The sequence below is a fragment of the Xenopus tropicalis genome, chromosome 1 (genome assembly GCF_000004195.4).
Source record: "Xenopus tropicalis strain Nigerian chromosome 1, UCB_Xtro_10.0, whole genome shotgun sequence".
In the NCBI taxonomy this organism is placed as follows: domain Eukaryota; kingdom Metazoa; phylum Chordata; class Amphibia; order Anura; family Pipidae; genus Xenopus; species Xenopus tropicalis.
In genome coordinates, this window is record NC_030677.2 from 59920624 (window position 1) to 59944998 (window position 24375).

The 24375-nt window shown below is 36.2% G+C and overlaps 1 protein-coding gene across 7 annotated transcripts in view; it reads left to right on the forward strand.

Annotated features, from left to right (window-relative positions):
- inpp4b (inositol polyphosphate-4-phosphatase type II B) overlaps window positions 1–24375 on the forward strand; it is a 351939-nt gene that overhangs the window by 185964 nt on the left and 141600 nt on the right. For all 7 annotated transcript variants that reach the window (XM_031895514.1, XM_012955594.3, XM_012955592.3 and 4 more), the window contains one exon: window positions 10113–10192. In XM_031895514.1, the coding sequence (XP_031751374.1) occupies window positions 10113–10192 (80 nt within the window). The remainder of the gene's footprint in view (window positions 1–10112; window positions 10193–24375) is intronic.

Genomic DNA, 24375 nt, shown 5'->3' on the forward strand with positions numbered 1-24375 from the left:
TTAATTGTATTAACCCTGTGCTATTTGGGAACACTGAACCTTTATGTCACATCCCATTAGCTTGAGACAATTAATCTGAAACTAGTTTTGAAGCTATAAAATGAAGCTGTCAAATCAGGTTTTAACACTCAAGGTACTGTTTCCATGGTTTTACAACAAGAACGCTTTACAATGGGACTTAATATTGGAATTTCTAGAAGTGTTTGTTTAAAGACCAATATTTGATGATCAGTAAAAACATTTTTTTTTTATAGTTTAGAAAACACTGAATGTAATTTAGGGTATTGCAACCCTTCCATTTTAGACACGTAATTTGAAATACACAGATTTTATAGTTTCCAGTAAATGCTGAAGTTTAAAGGTGATACGGGATCTGGGTCAGGGAGCACCCCCACCGACTAATAGTATTAGAAATAATAAAATGTTTGCCACAAAGAAGACGAGTGAAACCCTATTTAAGTACAAATACCATCCAAAGAGTATGTAACATTTAGCACTTAGAAGACAGGCTTTCTAAGGTAAATGTAATGCTGATGGAGCCCATGCAGATGTAGGGCTCATAACACTGGCAATCCAAAAATAATGCTTTATAGTATCAGACAAAACAAAAAGCATTCAACTGGGGCTGCTGTAAGTGCATATATTTCCCTTCTCAGCATGGATGGGAATTTGCTTTCAGTAAAGACTATTTACAGATCGCTATAATTACTGCCACTTTCCTACTCTTTACGTGAATACCCATTAACTGTGTCTAATAGTCACCAGTGCTTTGTGTGTAACTCCCACAATGCATATGCTTGTATTGCTGCTGCTGCCAGGTAAAACAGAGGGATGCTGGGAGACTTCCTGGGAGTTAATAATTGCTTAGTTATTTAGAAAACTGTATTTATCTGTGGTTAAATGAAACACTTTTTTAATGGGAAGTTCAAATACTCTTTACGACTGGATTTTTTTGTATATTATAGATTACTTTAATGGCTTCCTTTATATGGGGGCCAAATGCAGACCATCTTTATGACTAGAATTTTTGTTTGTACATTTAAACTCAAACATGCCTTTACCATAAACCTGTGATTACTTTGATTACTGTTGTACAGCATATATTTCACAGACTTCATAGACTTTTAGGGGGCTTATTTATTAATTTGTTTGTGGATTGTAGTTTGTTTTTCTTAAACCAATATTGAATAGTCGCTTATTTAATAATAAGCAAAAGCGCGTTTGAATAAAAAAAAAACTTGAGAGATTCTTTTTTGATTTTATTTGAGTTTCAGAATATGGCTTGACTTTGCCTATGACAACTCCCTTTGACTTCTATAGAAACTCGCAAGCTTTTACATGACAAATTTTTAACTTTGAGTTTTCGGGTTTTATTCACTTAAAGGAAAATAATACCCTAAAAATGAATACAACATCACTATAGTAGTAATGATATAGGTTGTTACAGAAACCCAAAACATAATGCACAACATTTCTGCCCTACTTCTTTAGTTAGGCTTTAGTTCTTCTTCAATAACTACCAGACATTCAAGGTTTCGAACCATAACCTTGTATTTGAGTTTTTAAGTGCAAACAAACTCGAATTAAGAAAGATAATGAAACTCAACGATTTTCTGCTCAAAATCACTACTTATTTTTGCATTGCTTGATATAAACCAGTCTTAATTTAATATAGCCTAGAACAATAGAAACGAGTCATATATGTTTTGTAGATTAATTCGGTTTGAGACCTGTCTGGTTTTGAACCGTCAACCCAGTTTTTGGGAGAGCTATCCAGGTCAAGACTTGCCTGCCTGACCTTCTAAATTAGAAAAACCAGACAGGACTCTATCAGATCATGCGGCATTCTGCCTCTGACATCACAGCCCTGCCCCTGGTGTCACTGACCCCACTCCCGAAGCTCTGCCTCGTGATGTCACTGGCCATTCCCCTGCTTGGTCTGACTTAAGCCTGAAGGTGGCAAGCCTAAAATGGATTAAAGCTTATCCCTATTCCTTATGGCTATCCTGTCATTACAGTTTTTCTTTTATTATAAAACCATTATTTGTTTTACAATAGTGTTCTGTTATTGTAATTAAACACATGTTGCATATATGAACCCCTGACATACAAACTAAATACAACATGCTTTGTTTGGAGTGCACCACACATACAGTATATCACTGCATTAATGTCTATGGAGAAAGATGCAATAATCTATTCTATGAAAGAAATAATGAGATATCTGAGCTAAATGCCTCTATTTGTAGCATTACTATATAATATTGTGCTGCAGGATTATGTATGCTATTTTCCTGGTTCCCAGCTATATAAGCTTAACTAGAACTCAACAGTAATATGCTTGCTATTTGGAATGCTGTGATGCCTGCAAAGATATCTAACCCTTACTCCTCAAATGCATACCAGAGGTTTCCAGTGGTGAGACTTGCTTGCTAGTGGTGGCTCTAAATAGAGAATTTGGTGCTTTATCCTGAAGAGTGAGGTTACAGTTCAAAGCTAATTTGCTGCCCTGAATACCCCTGGATTTACAGCAATCATAACTGTTTTGACAGTGATTCCATATATCTATAAGCATGTGAACTAAGAGTGTCATCAGTTCAAATTATGATGTTGCCCTTCACATCAGTCAGTGGATCTTACAGGCAGTCAAGCTTTCAGATAAATACCTTAAAGGGGCACAACCAGCCCATAGACCTCCAGCTGGCTAAAGCGTGGTATATTTACACAAGATATTGTAATGATATTGTAACTCTTTGGTTATGAACCTAAAGCAATAATGGTATAGTATAGCAAGATTACTAAACCAAAAACTAAGGCTAAAATGCTTTAAAGATTTGTGTAGATCGATTTAGAAATGCTTCTAAACTAAAATTTCAGCATTTTTTTCATAAAGGATCTTTTGCTAACAACAATCTTATACTGTAGTCTTAACTCTGAATACTGGAAAGAAGTTTAACTTTATTTCTATGTAAAGCAGACCTTAGAAAAAAAGTCCATCAAGTCTCTATAATGCTTTATTGACCAAAGCATTATTTAATTTTGATCAAGAATCTATATTTTCTTTCATTTCACTTTGGTTAAAAAAATCTTCCATGGAGGAATAAAGTGACCTTGCCTTTATGAAAAAATGCTTTCTTGGCTTGATTTAGAATATGGAAGAATTCAACTTAAATAAGTAGAAGTTATCTTATTTCTCCTACACATTAATTTGCCGAGACAAACTTGAATTTGTGCCATATGGTATTATATTAAATTTTCTTCAGTCCTTTAGCTTTTATTGCATACTGTAAAGATTTAAAATGACTATATAAAACATGCAGTGACAACCTATTGCTGGTGCTGGTATTGCTAACTCCCTATATGATCACATGGCCTTTTTTTTTTTTAAATGAGTGTCTTTAGTTTTGTAGATTTCAAATGCCAAAAAGTGCAAAACAGCACAATTGACCACGAATTAGAAAAATTCATTTTTTTTTTAATTGTTAGAACTTTTCTTATTGACCATGATAATATCGTTAAAATAGTACAACTTTTTAGTGGTTTTCATTAAATTCCACAAAAAAAAATTTGTATTTTTCGCAAAGACTATGACCATTTCAGAATTCATTTAAGCTTTGGTATTGTGAATCTCCTTTGGCCAGGTTGGAGCTGCAGAGTACCATTGAGCCCTATGGGAGACTTTCCTTGGGCCAGGTTGGAGCTGCAGAGTGCCATTGAGCCCTATGGGAGACTTTCCTTGGGCCAGGTTGGAGCTGCAGAGTGCCATTGAGCCTTATGGGAGACTTTCCTTGGGCCAGGTTGGAGCTGCAGAGTGCCATTGAGCCCTATGGGAGACTTTCCTTGGGCCAGGTTGGAGCTGCAGAGTGCCATTGAGCCCTATGGGAGACTTTCCTTGGGCCAGGTTGGAGCTGCAGAGTGCCATTGAGCCCTATGGGAGACTTTCCTTGGGCCAGGTTGGAGCTGCAGAGTGCCATTGAGCCCTATGGGAGGCTTCCAAAATCATGCATTGAAGGTTCAAAGCCAGAAAGGTTTTCGCACTGTTTACAATTGTTCAAAATTTTGTGACTTTCGGATCGCAACCACAATATTTACATACAACCAAATTTTTCAGAAATTATTGCGGTTACTCCGCCTTTTAATAGGCGAAAATTTGTGCTTTAATTACTGGACCCCTATGTCTGATCATTGGAGTGGTAGCTCTGGTTATTATTCCAGGGGCCTTCAAACAAACCAAGAACCATTAATGGAACTTTTTTTTCCTATTTAGCCACATACCGTCTCGCACAAGCATACATGCAGCAGGTTACAGACTGTTACTCAAAGACACACAAAAGATGTGTGTATTTTTCTCTAGAACTGTAAACCACAGCAACATTTCAGCCCTGATTAGTGAGCTACAGAGAGAATAATGAAAAATAATAATAACAATAATATAATTTTTTGTATTCCTGCACACACATTATCATATATAAAGAGTCCATATTACAGTTCAACTGCTTTACATGCTTACCACACAGCAATCCAAGTATTATCATGAATATGATCTGAATGGGATTAGAGATATAGAGATTGGGCAGAGACAGAAGAAATTATTAATAGTCAATAGCTTTCAAATTACAATGCAATTGGATTTGCCTATAATTAGGGATTAACCAAATTTTTCGCCATGTATTTGTGGCAAAATTCTGCATTTTGCCATTGACATATGTTCTTGTGAAGCCACCACAAATTAAACGCAGTGAAAAAACACCCATCGACTTTAATGCATTTTGTGCTAAAATAAACCACTAAAAAAAACACTCCCTTTGTGTGGGAATTTTTTGATATTTTCTAAATTTTTTCCATTGTTTTGCAACTTTTTGATGATGCAAAATGGGAACTATATGTTAGGTCAGTGCTGTCCAACTTCTACGGTGCCGAGGGCCGGAATTTCTCTAGCATACATGGTGGAGGGCCGCTAATTGAAGCCAGTTTTGACCACTCCCCTTTTTGAAACCACACCCACTTCAAACCACACCTATTTTATCACAATGGTGGTAGCACAGCAAAATTCCAAATGCTTGGTCCTTACTGTGGGGATATCAACCATCATTCATATGTGAAAGAATTATGTCATATTAAGATATACCCTTAAATTCCATATGCCTCCTCCTCCCCTGTGGATAGCAGAGCAACCCCCAGTACATAATTACACACCTTAGGGACCATTTAATGGCTATTTACAACTGCTAACAAACTCCCACAACAAACCCTGCCAGGTTCACCTCCCACAAGCAGCATAGGGCAAGCAGAGTATGGCACACACAGGCAGCACTCTGCCTGTCCTATGCAGTCTGTGTGTGCCATACTCTGCCTGTCCTACCCTGCCTGCGTGTGCCATACTCTTCCTTCCCTACCCTGCCTGCGTGTGCCATACTCTGCCTGCCCTACCCTGCCTGTGTGTGCCATACTCTGCCTGCTCTACCCTGACTGTGTGTGCCATACTCTGCCTGCCCTACCCTTCCTGTGTGTGCCATACCCTCCCTGACCTATGCTGCCTGTGTGTGCCATACTCTGCCTACAGTACCTTTGTCTGAAGTGTGAAGAAGTGAACAATGGGAGTGATTACAGTCTGAGCCTGAGGTGTGAACACTGCAGGGGGTGAACAATGCAGGTAGTAAAAGGTGTGAAAAACACAGGGGATTACATTTTTAAACAATACAGAGGGATTACAGCCTGAATCTGAGGTGAGAACCATGCAGGGGGCCAGTTAATCTCAGTACTGATACCATTTAATGCTTACTCAAAGGTAAGCCATCAAAGCAGCCAGACAGGTGGGGGGCCACACAGAGTGGGGTCGCGGGCCGCCAGTTGGACAGCACTGTGTTAGGTCATTAACTAGTATGTAGAACGTCATCTTAAATTACAGGATAGTGAGTATGCTGACAATTTGCCAGATTAAATTTGCCGAGTTAATGTAGTAGTCAATGGCAAAGGTCCCTTCTCTTTCCTCAAAGTTCTTTTTTTTTTTTTGTCTTGAAAATTTAGAGATTTTGCTGGGTTTAGTGCGGAAATCATGACTTTTTCGCGGCAACAATTGAAAAAAAATTGAGTTTATTTACGGCTTTTCTCACAGCGACTTTGTAACTTTTTTTAGTAAACATTAGACATTCAGGAAAACAAGTTTCATCGAATTTGAAAATTAAAAAACACTGCTGCACATCAGTGCTACTAATTGATTTCTCTTTCCCTAAGGGTGTAGTCATAATAAAAAAAAAAAATGCTACAAGAGACACTGAATAGGTCTGGAAGCAGATAGGAGATATTCAGTAATTTACACATTATGAATTGTTATTTACTGAAATGGGCCCATGGCAAAGTTTACAAGGAGAGGGAGGTTCAATAGGCAGCTTTTAAAGGCATATTTATAGTAAACTGTTCTCTTTTGGAGATGCTAATCCTTTCATTATCTGCCTGTGTATTACCAAAAGAAAGAGTCCGGTATAGGATGGATGTAATGGATTTAAGGTTTTCAGATATAGGGCTAGTAAAAAGAAATCTGTTTAAATACAACTACAAAATGACTCAAGATAAACAAAGATCCAAACTATATAATTTAATGCAGAGACTTGCCATGCAGTTTCACAATGTGGATCCAATTTAGGCAGATAGGAGAATCAATATGCTGCATAAATTCACAAATCAATTTGCAATTTTGCAGTATGAAAATGAATTTAAGGGCTTAGAAATTCAGAATTTGCTCTGTGCAGTTCACACATTATTATTGATATCTGCATTTTCCAGTAATGGCTGCTTATCTGCAGAAATTACTGTACTGATGTAGATACATCCAAATCGATTACTTCATCGCAAAGAAATAATAATCATAGGCAGTACAAAACACAAGTTATAAAGTAATTGATGGCTGCGTGAGTTCCAAACTAGGAGGAATGACACAAAAAGAGAATTGAAATAAATAATAGAAAAAAGCAGCAAGGTTTTTAAAAAAAAAATGTGGTAGAATAGAAAATGCTTTAGTCCCCTTGGTATTACCACGCTTTGCTTTAAAGGAACAGTAACACAAAAAAATGAAATTATTTTAAAGTAATTAAAATATAATGCACTGTTACCCTGCACTGGTAAAACCGGTGTGTTTGCTACAGAAACTCTACTATAGTTTATATAAATAAGCTGCTGTGTAGCCATGGGGGCAGCCATTCCGGCTGGATGAAAGGAGAAAAGGCACAGGTTACATAACAGATAACAGATAAGCCCCACAGAATAATAGGGGTTTTCTCTATTATCTGCTAAGTAACATTTGCCTTTTTTCCTTCGATGGCTGCACCCATGGCTACACAGCAGCTTTGTTTATATAGACTTTCAGAGTGCAGGGCAACAGTACGTTATATTGTAATTACTTTTATACACATTTTTCTGTTTTGGTGTTACTGTTCCTTAACGTTCATTCTGCCTAATTATAATACATTATTAATGTGTTTAGTAAACTGGGTCCAAGGGAAACTTTTACTACTACTATGTTAAGCACCCAAGCAAGTCTAACCAACTTTTGGAGGCAGATTTATCAAAATTCAACTAAACTTACAATGAGAAAAGCATGTCTTCTTAAAAAGAAAATTTAGAGGCCAAATTGTGCAAAAATATTAAATCATGAATTTTACATCACTTAAATAGCATGAATAGTTTTAGTGCAAAAAAACACAAATCACTTTAGAAAAAAATATGAACGTTGGTAAATGACCCCCTTAGTTGTTGTTAATTATTTTCTAAAACAATTTGCAACTGGTCTTTTTGATTTATTATATGGCTTTTAGATTAGTTAGCTCTTTCTTCAGAAGCTCTCCGGTGTTGCTAGGGTCCAAATTTCCATAGCAACCAAGCAGTGGTGTGAATAAGAGACAGAAATATGAATAGAATAGAAAAATAAATAACAAAAAATAATAACATTTGAAGCCTCAGAGTAATAGGTTTTTTGGTTTCTGGGGTCAGTGACCCCCATATTAAAGGAAAAGTATACTTCCAGAATGAATACTTAACCAACATATAGCTTATATTATGTTAAGCGACCTATTATTATTATTTATTATTGACATTTATTTATAAAGCGCCAACATATTCCGCAGCGCTGTGTAAAGAATCTCACCAAACTGGAATATATCAGTAAATATTGCCCTTTAACATCCTTTCCCTTGATCCCTCATTTAATGGTGGGCTGTGTGCTCCCTCAGAGATCACATGGCCAGAAATAATGCAGCTTTAACTGTAACAGGAAGTAGTGTGGGAGCAAAAGGCAGAACTCTGTCCATTAATTGGCTGATGTGACCTAGCATGTATGTGTGTCTTGGCTTGTTTGTGTGCACTGTGAATCCTATGATCCCAGGGGGCGGCCCTTAATTCTTAAAATGGCAATTTTCTATTTACAGTAGGATTACGCAATAGCACATATTACTAAAAAAGTATATTTTTATAAAAATGGTTTATTGAGATGAAGCAGGCTTTTACATATGAGCTTGTGTATGCAATATATTTATATAGAGGCCTACATTGTTTGGGGGTATAGTTTTCCTTTAAAGATGAAGAGTCAGAAGAAAAGGGCAAATAACTCAAAAACTGTAACAGATACAAAATTAAATCTAATTTAAAAGTTGCTGAGAATTGTTATTCTATAAAAAAAATATCTTAAAGGTGAAAAGCCCTTATAAAACTGAGGGCTTTGCAAACAATGTACAACATCAGCATAAGCTAAATACATTTTTTTTTAACACCACCTCTTTATAATGCTACCCTTAACCTGAGTTTCAAACACCTAGAATATTAAGGACCACTGTATTACTTAAACCGCCATGACTGTCACATTTGTTTTAATGCTGTTGGCTGTGGAGTAATATGGGTGATTTAATAAAATGCTTTTTGCTATATATGACTTTTCAGTAGAGGTGTTAAAATCCAAAGACAAGGAGGCATTAATCTGTAAAGGATCTACTTAAAGTGATGTAAACTGTAGCCAATCACAATTTTTTTGCTCAGTTCAGTGTCTCTAGATACTCTACATCAGTGATCCCCAACCAGTGGCTCAGGGGCAACATGTTGCTCCCCAACCCCTTGGATGTTGCTCTCAGTTCCCCCAAACCAGGTAGTTATGTTTGAATTCCTGACTTGGGGGCAAGGTTTGGTTGAATAAAAACAAGATTTCCTACCAAATAAAGCCCCTGTAAGCTGATAGGGTGCATAGAGGCCCCTAATAGCCAATCACAGCCCTTATTTGGCACCTCCATGAACTTTTATGGTGCTTGTGTTGCTCTCCAAGTCTTTTTACATTTGACTGTGGCTCACGAGTAAGAAAGGTTGGGGACCCCTGCTCTACATACATAACATTAACATCATGCATATTCATTAGAGTGTTGGCTTCTGGTATAGCATTACACTTGCTGTATATCTGGGATGTCATGTCTATACTCTGTCTATACTCTGTCTGCATCTTAAGAGCTGCCCTGAATTTGGTCTGTGTTAAAAATGTGCCCCTTATAATTCTGAAACATTATTAGATGGCATTCAGTATGAAGTTACAAAATATAAATAGTTTTGTCAGGCACAAAACTGCTGTTAATATATATTTTTATAGTTGCTAAAATGTGCATTTCAGAACCATCTAGCGCTATGACTGCCTTTTACTGCAGAAAATATTGCTGCTTAATGCATATAATTAAATGCTTTCCCCCATATTTTAGAGTCGTTTTGTGGAGTAGTTTGTGTTACTTGATTTAGCACATTGTGAAAAATTGTTGGATAAATCTGGATCTTTCTGCAAATGCCATTTAATTGGCCGCATAAAGCATGCTAAATATAGATTTCATTACAAATCATTAATAATATGGTAATTACAGCATAATATTTTACACATTTAGTACTGTAGATCTTCTAATATTTACTACTCCACTGTTTCTCAGGCTAGTTTTAAATTTCTCAAGTACATGCGCTATTAAAGTACCCTGAGCAGAACTGATATTAAAATTCCCAGGACCTTTATTCACAGCTTTATTTACTCACATATTTGTTTTCTGTCAGCATAAAAACTCTATTTGGAAATTAAGCCTTTCTTTTTTTCTCCTCTCTAGAAAAGTCTCCTGGGTTGCAGTACTTTTAAAGTAAGGGATCTGGTGAAATCAAAGGAGCAACAACTGTCCCTAAATCTCAAGTAGGTTTTGTATTTATTTATTTATTTAGGAAGTTGTATTTTGCCTGTTGAATTGACAACATTTTCTGTGATGTAATAGTAATATCAAATGTATGATTATTAATGTTATTTGGAGCTGGCATACTATTCGCTCTGACTGAAGTCTTGGGTCTCTCTTTAAAATTTCAGGGAAGGAAAAGATTCCATAAGTATTATGGCCCAGATCACATTTTAGTGATAGTCATATGAAAAATAATTTTCAAAATATTAACATAAAAAGTCATGTTGATTGTGTTTCTCTGATAGGGCTTCTTTTGTTGGTAATTGATACTTGAAATTCCTAAACCCGACTGGTTTGCCAACCTGACTGTCCCTTCTCAGCCTGTGAGTTATAGCGTCTAATGCTAACAGACTCCTGCTGCACAGATATGGCAGCCCCCTCATAGAGGAACATGGGGGATCAGATAGGTGATGGAAAAGCTTCAGAACGTACTTGTATAGCAAAATGATAAAAGTAATGTTATCATTTATTTTTTTAAAAAACGGTTTATTTTTAAATGGCGGTATCGCTTAAGGTTCCACTTGGTAAGGAAGTAAGTAATGGTCATTTTGGAGTAATCAATTCCCAATGAAATTATGTAAAAATTATGTTTTCCAAATGCAGAAGTGAGTGGCTCACACTTGAATGATTGGGTTTCCATTAATTATATGAATTAATTCAAATCAATGTATGTATTGTAGAAAAACACTGTGCATCAATGTATATGCCACAAATCATCTTGTTTGGTACCATATCCATAACCATTTGTGCAAATCATTTTTTCCTGGGGGCAAATTAAACACAGGAAAAACTACAGTAGGTTACATTTTGTAAGCAATTAACTAGGCAAGCAGAAGTTTAATATATACAGAAGCAATCATTTTTCAAGAGAATTAAAAATGGATGGAAAATTAAGTATGAAAAATGTCATGGAGATGTGGTCATTTAATGAATCTTGTCCATGGTACCCGTTTATTGCCCTACGCAAAAAGTAATATTTAGGGGGAAAAGGGATTCATATGTTTAGCAGCGCTAGGTTAGGAAAGGTTATCGACTCTTTCATATCATCCCCTATGGTAACACAGCAGTAAAGCTCAAGCTCAGAAGGGCTTTTAAGATTTCAGCAGAAGAAAAGAAGATTCATTGCAGTGCTCTTGAAATCATCTATTGCTCATTAAATCAACCTTTTCCTTTTTTCTTCCATTTGAAAGAAAACTTTTTTGAGGGCTAAGAAGCGTTTCCTATTTTAACCATTAGTGTACAACCTAAATAGATGCCAGGTCAAGCTACGAATCCTTTTGGGAACAGCAACATCTCAGGAGTAAAGTCTGTGTGAATAAGATTAAAGAAATGTCAGGGGAGCAAAGATTCTGTAATAAAAAAGCTTGTCATAATTAATGGACATGTATTTAGAGAGGTTTTATTGATTTTTTTTTCTTCCAAATTCTGTTTTTGCAAAACCATTTATGAAGAGTCTGTGTTTAATTATTTTATTATGATATATATATATACTGTATATGGTCAAATCAATTAGGAGCCAATTCAATTTCCCTTTGAAGTAGAGGAAACCTATAGCTATTGCTCTGGTCAGGATTGAATTGATTGAATTCAGGACCCCAGCATTGCAACCAGCATTATTTAAAATGAAATATACACAGGAGGTTAAGGCAATTAAATGCATTGCAATGGTCTATCTCAGTGCAGAATGTTTATTGTTTTCTTTGGCTGGTTGCATGTGGGAGTCATTCACATAGCATTTTAGTAGCTCAATAAATTCGCTGTGCCCTGCGGTGTAATCTTATGGCTGAAAGAGGAATTCTGTAGATGGCATTTCTCAGTACTTGCTAAGATTTCAAACTTCAGCAATCCCTGCAACCCTGTACTTTCAAGTTTCAGCGGTTATGTGGGCAAATACCTTCCCGCCACAGCACCCAATACCCAAGTGATAACTCTGTACAATTTATCTAGATTCTAAACAGGACCTAGCCACATTAGATTGAGCCACCTAGTGATGTTGTTAACCATGTGGCTTTGTTGTACTGCTGTGCAATAATTGCTTCTTTTTCTTCTGGTGAGCTGCCAATTGGCATAACTTCATAGCAGCAAATATTTTCTGTGGATATATGTTTTAGGTATTTGAAGCCATTCTAAAATGTAGTTACTAGGTATGATGAAGTATATAATGTTGCTGGGCATCTCCATAAAGCAGCATCTGGAATTAAAAAAAATCTTTTAACTTCATAAAAGGTTTTAGATTTAGGCTTACTTTGCCTGATTTACTTTAGTTTTATTAAAGGACAAGGAAAGGTATTTGAGATTAATATTGCAGACTGTTAAAACAGCATATGTAACTCACAGTTATACTCTGTCCTCTCATCCCAACTCCCCCTACCCCAAATGGCTTAGGGAAGGGGGACTTCACTGGATTTCTTCTTTTAGATCAAACAACCGGCCCGTAAGCTCCTACACCTGCTTGTAGTGTCCTCCATTCTCTGGCAAACTGATGTGCAGGTTTCTATACAGCTAAATGTGAAGAATGGCACAGTTTATACAGTATATGACATTTTTAGGTGAAATAAATATAGTTTGTAATGTCCTGGCCTTTGCACATGAATTATTATATTTGAAATACACCTCACTGCAAATTAAAATTACTATTATTAAGCTATGAAATGCTTTTTGCATCAAGCACTGGATGTGTAAGACAAATTTATAGTGAGGAAATTAATAAAATAAGGGAGGAAGCTTGCTTCTTTCATGGTGAATCTATAACCCACTTAGGAAATATAACATTACCATGTAAAATCTATTGGATAAAATCTTGACCCTTTATTATGCAATTATCCTATTATGAAAATGATCCCCCTGACCCCCAGTAATTATTCATACTAATTAATCGGGCCACATATCATTGTAAGCTTTAGTTTTTGTTCCACTGAAAGGATAGATCTAACCTGTTTTTTTTTTGTTCTAGAAATGGTTCACCCTAGGATGTGAAATTATCTTTGTCTTAGTTTTGCTCTTTCTCAATAGTTAGAATCTGGCACGAATTAGGGTTCTTGTTTTGTAAAAAGATTCTCAGTAAAGGAAGCAGAAAGAAGATATGAAGTGTAGTACATCACAGACCAACTCTCTACGATGTTTGAATCTTAGTAAAGAAAAGCCATGTGGCTTATGTCAACCACCAAAGGAAACTCTTGACAAGAGGAAACACTAATACTAAAATGAATGAGAAAATCTGGCATATTGGGCATTCTGGAGTTCTGAGAGCTGGTGTTTTGCCTGAAGATACAAACATCTAAAGCCACATCATCTTTAAAGACACAATGATACTAGACTGTGGTGCTGTTCCACTACCCTTTTGTATACTAAAGGATGCATTTTTTGGGAACACAAAGCTTTTTTTCTGTACATTGTATTATCTTTTCTTTCAATAATATGGGGCTGCATTCTTCCAAATACTAATATGGTAGCATCACAAAGTAAAAGTTTTTAACTATAAACAAAAAAAGATGTATAAACTCTCAGTGGCCCTTTAGGGCTCTTACACATGGGTTTTTCTTTGTGTGTTTGACTTGTGTTTAAAGGCACAGATTAAAGGGGACCTGTCACCCTAAGAAATAATTCCAATTTCCTTTCTATTGTGTTTAAGCAAAATTAACTTCACATACTATATAAATGATATCAATCTTGTTTCCTTCAGTCTTGGGAATATGCAATCACAACCAGCAGGCAGCTTCTATTTTGCGGACACTGTTATTAAGGCGAGCTTTGTATCACCCCAACATCTTGTGTATGTACCAGAATGGGGGACCTGATGTCCTTGCCCATGCACTGGGTACACAATTATATGGTGAGAAGGTAGGGAGTGCTGAATGGAAAGTTTAAGTAATTGTCTGCCCGCCTCAGCAGGGCAGGCAGTATATGATTGACAGCTGGGATTTTTGAATGCATTTATAATGGGTTTGAATGTGTTAATATAAAAATGAATTTTGGTTTCATGTTTAGTTTGAAAAGGAATTTTATTATACAGCTTTTCATGTCTGGGTGACAGGTCCACTCTAAAGCACAACTAAACACATGAGCTAATCAATTCCATTTTATTCTGTCTGGTTCCAAATCTGGAAAAAGTCAGTTTATTCTTTATAATGCTCCGTATGCATTGATAGACTCACAAAAAAAAAATAAAAAAAAAATTGGGGGGTGAAGTGCCTTCAGTTAACGTGAGTTGGAATGTTTTTGAAGGTTCTCATTCATCCAGGTTATGGTACATTTGTAGTAATAAGTAAAATCAACTGGACTTACAGGGGGTTTTTTTTCTTGGCGATTTTTCGCCAGTCATCCAACTGGGTTTCTCAGTTCAGAAAGACTTGTTCAAAGGTCTTCCTGGAATAAATACCATGGCATGTTGCTTCAGTCCGCTTATCATAACCAGCATGGGGTCAGGGATCTCATGAAGGTAAAGTTACATAGTTACAGTAGTTACATAGGGTTCTACCCTTCTAAGTAAACCTATACTGGCCTATCTATACACTATGTATACACATAGATCAACCATATATACCAACATCAATACTAACTGTACATTTTAGTATCACAATAGCCTTGGATACTATGCTTGTTCAAGAACTCATCCAGGCCCCTCTTAAAGGCATTAACAGAATCTGCCATTACAACATCACTAGGAAGGGCAATTCCCCAACCTCACTGTGAAGTGAGGCTGCTTCAAATGAAAGTTCCGTTCCTCTTATCTAAAGGGTGCTCTGGTGCGCTGATCGTTTTTATATGTGCCAAAACAGTATTGTATGTGGCAGACAACAGATGTTGCACTCCCCAGCCTCTATTCAAGCTTGTTTTTAACATTTTCCCATATATGGCTTCTTTAACGTCTCTTTTGAACCAGTCCTTCTCCCTGTCCAGAATGTGAACTTGGCAGTCTTCAAACGTGTGTCCTTTTTCTTTTAGATGTAGGTATACGGCACCTGAGGAGCTGGCTCTTCTGTGCTGCACCATTGGGTCTTTTGGGTGAACCAATTGCTGTCTCACTGTGTTGCTGGGGATGTGGCTAATAGGGATGTGGTGTTTATATACATCCTTCTAAGTTTTTTAGGAGGACCAAGTTATTTTGCCTGTCATGCTTTCCACTGGTAGTTTTGGTGTTATTGCTTCTCTTTCTACCGGTTTTAACAAAGGCCCAGTCTGGAAACCCGCATGTGTTAAGTACCCCTCAGAGATGTTTCTACTCAGTTGCGTATGCACCCTTATGAGAGGTGGTACCAGGGTATTAAGTAGAGCAGTAAGAGGCTCCAACAAGGCAGCCAGGAAGGTTTGTACCTGCAGTGTCAGTGGCACTAGTATAGGGACTGAAGTGGTCAAGCTTAGGAATAGTTTCTGGAAATAAGGAAAACACATCATTTGCTGTGTAATATGGATTGCTGTTGATCCCTTTGTAACATACATAAAACAATTTCTCTTTGGATTTCAAATCAGCAGTGTAGCTTGCATCAAAATTTATTGTTAATGGAGCAGGCATCTCTGTATGATGGGACATCACCCTAAATGATTGGCTAGAGTTTGGGTTGAGCTTGGGGGTGTTGGTTTGCTGGCATGTTTTAAAGTTATTCAAGATATTGGGAGTCCTGGTCTGTTTACCATAAAAATCAGTAGTGGTGTTTTGATCATTGCTGCGAGCAGAGATGCTAGGGGGCACATTCATGAAAACGCGAGTTCGAATTCCGAATGGGACAAAGTCGGATTGGATACGAAAATTTCTGAAGATCGCAAATATCACGAAAATACTTACGAAAAAATCGTATTAGTCACAATAATATCGTACTGGCGATCCTAAAGTCACGAAATTTTCATACCGAACGATTGTAAACAGCGGGAAAACCTTTCCGTTTTTATCCACGCAAGTGTACGAAAAAGTCACGCAAGTGTCGAAAAAGCCGGTGAAAATACGCCTGGAGCGTTTGAATGAACACTCCGAGCATTCGTGCATTAGTAAATCTGCCCCTAAGTGTTGCATATGTAATAGTCTTTAACAACAAAAACATACTGCAAAATTAGAAATGATAGGGACCATTGATAACAGGGTACTGCTTTAAAGGAGAAGAAAAGTTGCAATTGCAATCAGTGGAGGGAGCCAAATGTTAGACCTACCTACCCCAGTGATTGTAATCACTTACTTTATACACCGGGCTGGTGCTCCTGTTAGCAGAAAACTGCACCAGCCGTAATACATGTGAGAGAGCAATCTTCTTCCTGCTTCTTTCTTTGCACTAAGCGCATATGCACAGTAGAGTGAAAAGCCAAACTTTAACAAGAAGGCAGCTATCTCACTTTTCTGTACATGCATCGGCCCTGGGATTCTGAAGAAAGAAGAAGCAGGAAGAGGATTGCTTGTATAGAAGTACCCCAGGCTGGTGTTAGAAAACTGGGCCTGGGGTACTTCTGTGCAGGTGAATGAATACAGTCATTATTTTGCACCCCCCATTGATTGCACCATTCATTCTCCTTCAAAACAGTGGCTGTCTGGCTCTGATTTGTATGCTATTTTATATTTATAGACTTTCATGCACAACATTATTTTAAAGAAAAGCTAAATACTTTCATAAGCTCTGTTTACTTTTTCATAGATTATTAATATAGATGGTCATGCAAATATTTCCCTCCCATGCTTAGCACATTACTACTCTTTCTGAAAGTAGCATGGCCATGGGAACTAATTAAAAACCTTTCAGTTAACAAAATCCAAATCTACATTAATAATCAAAATGGCATGTGGGGATGAAAAGAAGTTGAATTTTCCAACCATTTAAATTATCTACATTTACACATTAAAGTTCAGTTCTTGAGATCATGGAAAGATTCTAATTCAAGCTATCCACTTAGGACCTTTAGAAAAACATTTAAATGTGTGTTAATTGGAACACATGCCGAGTGCGTCAAAACACATCCAATATATAGCACTGGTATTTAAACATAAATTTGTGAGTTTAAAATGTGTTTCTTTTATTATATTTTGAATGTGGGTCAAATCTAAAACAATGCTAAGAACACAAGCAACTGTGCTGAAATGTATGTCTGGCTGCTCGTGACAGAGGCGGGCCAATCCGGTTGGGCACCCTAGGCGACCCAGCCGGCCACCTTGCCCCCACCTCTGCTTCCTTCCCCCGTGCATGAACGCACACATGCATGCCATTGAGGGGGGAGTGACGGGGGCAAGAGATCCAGGACTAGGGTTTGGCAACAGAGGTACCTGCCTAGCGTCCCCCTCACTGTTGCACCCTAGGCAGGTGCCTCTTCTGCCTACCCCCTAGTTTTGGCCCTGGCTCATGGGACAAGCCAAGCAGAGAAAAACAGAATCGGTTACTTTGTGTTTAGTGTGCCCAAATCTGCACATAACAATGGCTGTGTGTAAAGGTACTTGGTTTGTAATGGCAATGGTATGTTCTATATAACTTTTATGGGTTGTTGCTAAAAAAGTAGATTTGTCCTTCTTGTTCAATTTAGCTAAATTTATGCAAAATACTTCTTCTGTCTTTGAAAAGGAATTTCCATAATCACCTTGTTTGTGAAATCATATCTTGCATATGTAGTCAATTTGATGTACAGCTTTACCATGCCTTTAGTAACTAAAAACACCACTTTTAAGTTTTGTCATAAGTTCTTAAACTGACCTTGTAGAGATAGTAAATCTCATGTTATTTCAAAAGGAGCCATACATCTTGCTCAGGTAATAACAACCTATTTTCAAGGTCTCAAGGTTTTTACTTGTAGACTGTAAGGCTCCTTGGCCAAGACACACCGCTATTATTAGGAAAACGTATAAAAAAAACCCACTCTCTCCAGGGTCAGGTTAGATATCTCTGCCCATGTACACTTCTCCACGTATCTGTTAGCAATACATTTTTCTCTTATAGCAATATCAATGTGTCTGTGATCTGAGGAGTCCATTAAAACTCCACTTTTCACTAGAAAAGAGAGGCTGATTCTTCTGCAGGAAACCAATTTTTGCCAAATAACCCTTTAAAAGTCTTGGGATGTTTTTGCCACTAACAAAAAAATTCAATATTTTATCTTTGATGCAGGCACTAGACTGCAGACTGGCTAGATAAAAGATAAGCTAGACATACAATAGAATAATCAGTGAGGTTATGCAAGTTCAAGGAGACCAAAAGCACTCCATTTTAAATAAATAGTTGTTTATAATGCCTAGTTTTCCACAGAAACAACCAAACTGTGTTTCCAGTCAAACCCTAAAAATTACTCTTTTAGACTTTGTGCAAGAAGATAGATAGATATCCATTCATCTCCATTAAATGTTTTTTATATTTTTAGCTTCCTACCAAACCATAGTAAGCTGCATCATATCTGGGGGACTTTGCCACCTGTTAGACCATTTTTGATATTTGCTAGGCTGCATAAATAGCACTTAATTATCATTATGTTTTCATTTATATAGCACTGATACATTATGCATTACTTTTGGCACTAGTCCCTGAAGCTGATAATGATTAAAACCCATTTTAGCTGAAATATATAATATATACAAATCTATAAATGGCACTGCCCTTCTAAGACTTCTTTTGATAAAATAAAAGTTTTATTGAATTAATTGGGGAATGCGGATATCATTAATGCTGGTAGTCATAAGAAATAATTAAGGGAAAAACCTAAATATTGTCCATCCAAAATGTATACAAAAAGTAGAAGTTCCACTACTGCCTAGAATGATAATTTTTTAATAAATATTTTAGCTCTACCCTGGGGGATATTTATCAATGTTCTATTTTTTGCAATTTAAGTTTTTTGCATTATTAATCATGAGTTTGAATTATGTAAAAATACAAAAAAACTCCAATGTAAAACCTAAAAAGCTTGTTAATTCATGTAGAAGTCAATGGGGGCTGTCCTAGGTAAAATTTTAAACAATTTAGCCAGTTTGAGTTTTCAGAGTTTTTTATTTTTCAAGCTTTGTGATGTGACCCATTAAAAACAACACGAAACATAGAAATTTGAGGTATTCGAATGTGACATTGTTATTATTATTTTAGGGAAAAAAGACTTTAAGACACATAAAACAATATAATATATTTTTTTGCATAATCAATTAAATGCAACACTTTGTAGAGCTACCTCTTAAATAATAACAATAAATTGTTAAATATTTTGCACACCTTTTGGGTGTTATTTTGGCCTATTTTGGCAGATTTTCTCCATGTTTGGGCTAGTTGGATAATGCTTTTGCACCTTGGGTTTCAAACAGCCAACAGATTCTCATTTGCTCTGAGATCAGGAAACCCAACCGAGCTATTATAGAACAACTTTTTTTCTTTAGCTTTTCACATTTGAGTTTGGATTTTGGGAATCGTGTTCTGATTAACTTTTCCCAAAGCTTCAATTTTTCATTGTAATTTATTTTGAGCATACTAAAGGTTCTTTTGTTGTGTTTTCCTGTACAATCCATTCTGTCTGCTAATGAAAATAAGCCCTTAAACATGAGTTTTTACCACCATACATGATTTTTCGATTGCTTCACACATATTGCTTAAAACTTTGGGTGGAAATCTCTATTTTGGTCTCAAAAGATATAATCTGGGTTACTTATCCAAGTGAAGCACAGCTTCCATCAGCACTACTGTCAAACATGAGCATTAATAAATTAATACATAGGGGCAAATGTGAGATTAGAGCTCACCACAGAAAAACTCACTACTTGAATATTCCTATGGGGTTTTTAAAAGTATATTTATAAAATGGTGAACTCTAGGAAAAACTCTGAGGAAAAAAAAGTTACGCAGCAGCAGCGTTTTGTAATTTCCATTTCCAAATTATTCCACAGTTTTGTGAATTTTTTGCCAAAGTGAAATTGGACAGATTTGCTCATCGCTAGTAGTGAGTTCTAATATTATATTTTTATAAATGTGACCCTTAGGCATACTACTTGACAGATACTTTATTTCTGTGGAGCTTTTTATTATGAAGAAGCTAGAAGAGTTAGATAGAGTGCACCCTAAGGGGCTGATTTACTTACCCACGAACGGGTCGAAATGAGTCCGATTGCGTTTTTTTCTTAATGATCGGTATTTTGCGATTTTTTCGTATTTTTTGCGATTTTTTCGGCTTCTTTACGAATTTTTCGTTACCAATACAATTTTTGCATAAAAACGCGAGTTTTTCGTAGCCTTTACGAAAGTTGCGTAAAATCTTGCGATTTTTCGTAGCGTTAAAACTTGCGCAAAAAGTTGCGCTTTTTTCGTAGCGTTAAAACTTACGCGAAACTTCGCACCTTTTAAGTTTTAACGCTACGAAAAAGGCGCAACTTTTCGCGTAAGTTTTAACGCTACGGAAAAATCGCAAAATTTTACGCAACTTTCGTAACGAAAAGTTACGAAACGAAAAATTCGTAAAGACGCCGAAAAAATCGCAAAACATACGAAAAAGTCGCAAAATGTTAGTTTTCAAGTCGGAACTTTTCCAATTCGGGTCGGATTCGTGGGTTAGTAAATCAGCCCCTAAATGTGTTTCAAGCAGAGCAGCTGCTTGACAAACCAATGAACTTTATCCACTGATACTGGGACCAAGGGTATTCGGGATAAGGGGTCTTTCCGTAATTTGGATCTCCATACCTTAAGTCTACTAAAAAATCAATAAAACATTATTTAATTTAACCCAATTTAATTATTTAATTAAACCCAATAGGATTGTTTTGCATCCAATAAGGATTCATTATATCTTGGTTGGGATCAATTACAAGGTACTGTTTTATTACTACAGAGAAAAAGGAAATCAGTTTAAAAATTCTGAATTATTTGATTAAAATGGAGTCTATGGGAGACGGGCATTCCTTAATTCGGAGCTTTTTGGATAATGGGTTTCCGGATAAGGGATCCCATGCCTGTATAGGTATGGGACCCGTTATCCAGAATGCTCGGGACCCAGGGTTTTCCGTATAAGGGGTATTTCCTTAATTCGGATCTCTTACCTTAAGTCTACTTAAAAATGTATTTAAACAGTAATTAAACCCAATAGGACTGTTTTGGCTCCAATAGGGATTCATAATATCTTAGTTAGGATCAAACACAAGGTACTGTTTTATTGTTACAGAAAAAAAGCAAACCATTATTAAAATGTGAATTATTTGATTACAATGGAGTCTATGGGAGATGACCTTTCTGTAATTCAGAACTTTCTGGATAATGGGTTTCTGGAAAAGGGGTCCGATACCTGTACCTCTTGTTTTAGTCCCACTATACCCAGGTAAAGCAGTTTCTTGATATTACATGAAATGAAATTTGGTTTTAAGAGCATGATCTCCCATTATTCCATATTATTTTGAATTATAGCGTATGAGATAAGTTGCAATTAAGCAGCAAAACCGAATACCCTTGCAGCCATGACATTCTGACCCACCCTACGTAACTGAATAAATGCTGGAAGAATCATTATGAGTGCATAAAAGAAAGAGAGACAAATACAAAATGCAGTGATCCAATTTTGGCTAGCATTCATAGGAGGATTGAAGTAACTGAGCAGAACATAAAGTCTGGTAACTGGAAATGCTTCATTAGAAACTCCAATTATAAGCTATCTACTATTGCCAGATTTTTAAGAAATAACACAGCTATAGTAGAGGGGATTACTGGACCATGCCATATGTCATGTATCTTTGGAACATTTCTAAATGCAAACTTGAGCCTTATTCTTGTAACAGTTGTACCACAGAGACACTTAATCCCTATCTATGTTAGAAGCCATTTCACTCTGAAACAACTTAAGTGCCTTGGTTGATGGCTAATTACCATTTGGGTAATATCTGATAATATAACTGGGCTGCTTTCACTGAAATGGCTCATTTGTCATTAACATAGCCCTTTTTATATAGCACAATCATATAATTCAGAAATGCACTGAAAAAAGGCTAATGGTTCTGGGACACAATATTTGAGCTAGTGAGCAAATTTCAATCCGTGAAATCAATGCTGGTATTTTTTTTCATAAATAGTGCAAAGTAGGGAAAAGGTCAAAACTGTATTGGAATGAAAACTTTTCAGTTAAATAAACAGGTTAAGTTGGCAAAATTTGAAAAGTTTGACCAATTTACTAATTTAACTTTTAAACAGAGGCCAGTGCCAACAAGAATAAAATATTATAAGACTATGGGGCTGATTTACTTACCCACGAACGGGTCGAAATGAGTCCGATTGCGTTTTTTTCGTAATGATCGGTATTTTGCGATTTTTTCGTATGTTTTGCGATTTTTTCGGATTCTTTACGAATTTTTCGTTACCAATACGATTTTTGCGTAAAAACGCGAGTTTTTCGTAGCCATTACGAAAGTTGCGTAAAATCTGGCGATTTTTCGTAGCGTTAAAACTTGCGCAAAAAGTTGCGCTTTTTTCGTAGCGTTAAAACTTACGCGAAACTTTGCACCTTTTAAGTTTTAATGCTACGAAAAATGCGCAACTTTTCGCGTAAGTTTTAACGCTACGAAAAAAGCGCAACTTTTTACGCAACTTTCGTAATGGATACGAAAAACTCGCGTTTTTACGCAAAAATCGTATTGGTAACGAAAAATTCGTAAATAATCCGAAAAAATCGCAAAACATACGAAAAAGTCGCAAAATGTTCGTTTTCAAGTCGGAACTTTTCCAATTCGGGTCGGATTCGTGGGTTAGTAAATCAGCCCCTAAGGTTCTTTGGGTTTTTTTATTATTGTTTCTTTGTGCAATTTAGAAATATGTACAGTATATGGGAAGCAAGTACAATAATTATAGAGGCTTTTAACCTGTTAATTTGCTTTGTTTGACCAGCAGATATATATATATATATATAGAGGTGTGGCTGCATTTTACATTTCCCTACTGTGATTATATATGAGACCTGTTATACAGAATGCTTAGGACCTGGGGTTTTCCATAATTTGTATTTAAGTTTATTATAGCTTAGTTGAGATGAAGTTAAAATTACTGTTTCATTATTACAGAGAAAAAGGAAATTATGTCTAAAAAAGTAAATTATTTGATTTAATGGAGTCTATGGGAGATGGCCTTCCTGTAATTCAGAGGTTTGTGAATTGCATAGCTGTTTTTTTTTACCACTCCAGCTGTACGCTTTTTTGATCACATAAAATGCAGCTGGTATTCTTGGAGGACCCAAGACACTGAAGGACACCTTCTGTATATGTGATTTAAATATACACCTATATCATAGAGTTTGTTACAGTTGGATATTTCAGAGGCAATAATGGATACTTTTTTTTACATGTTCACATTTAGTCTAGAATGAACAGACTTTGATTGGATGAAAACATAACAAGCAAGGAACACTAACATTAGAAACTATAATTTCCTTGTTAAATTAAAACCTCAAAAAACAAACGTGCTTTGTATGATTTGTCCTTTTGGTCATAGACATTGCTTTATATTGAAAGGTGCTGAGCAACAAAACAAAATGTCATTCTATAAAGAAAACATAAGACTATCTGATAGGTGCCACTGACTTGTTTGTTTGTAGCCTCCTGTTTACACTCACAGAGAAATTACTGCCACTAATGTCAAATTCTTAACACAATAAGAACAAATCTCGATTTTTTGTAAATAAAAACATTCTGGAATTGGTTGATGCTATGGAAATAACTGGCAGAGCAGGGCTGTGAGACTGCAGGTGGCATTACCTTTGGCCATGTCTTTAAATTTATTTTAACAGTGTGTGGTTTATTAGGTTAACTTGTAATCTGAACTATTTTAGTCTACTGTTACACTGAAATTGTGCCTGCCTTGTTTGTTTTATTAAGAACAGTTCCATTCAAGGCAGTAATATGTACTTTGGCCTATATTTTCTTTTTGGCAAAAACCATATATAAAATTATCATTTATTTAAAATCATGTATGAATTGTTTGAGTTATTTATGCCCCCCCATGTGATCATGTAAATTGGGTTTAATGTGTTGTAGGCTCTTTTTTTTTTTACAATTTCATTTAATTTAATTTTTTTTTACAATTTTTTTTTACAATTTACATATCTATTTTGCATCATTCTGATCTAAAATAAAATTTTGTCTGCTTGCTGGAGTGTCAGAGATGCCCATCAACTAGAAAGATTATTCTAAGGCTAGAATTATATTCTGTTACTTGACACAAACAGTATGTTGGTGGCG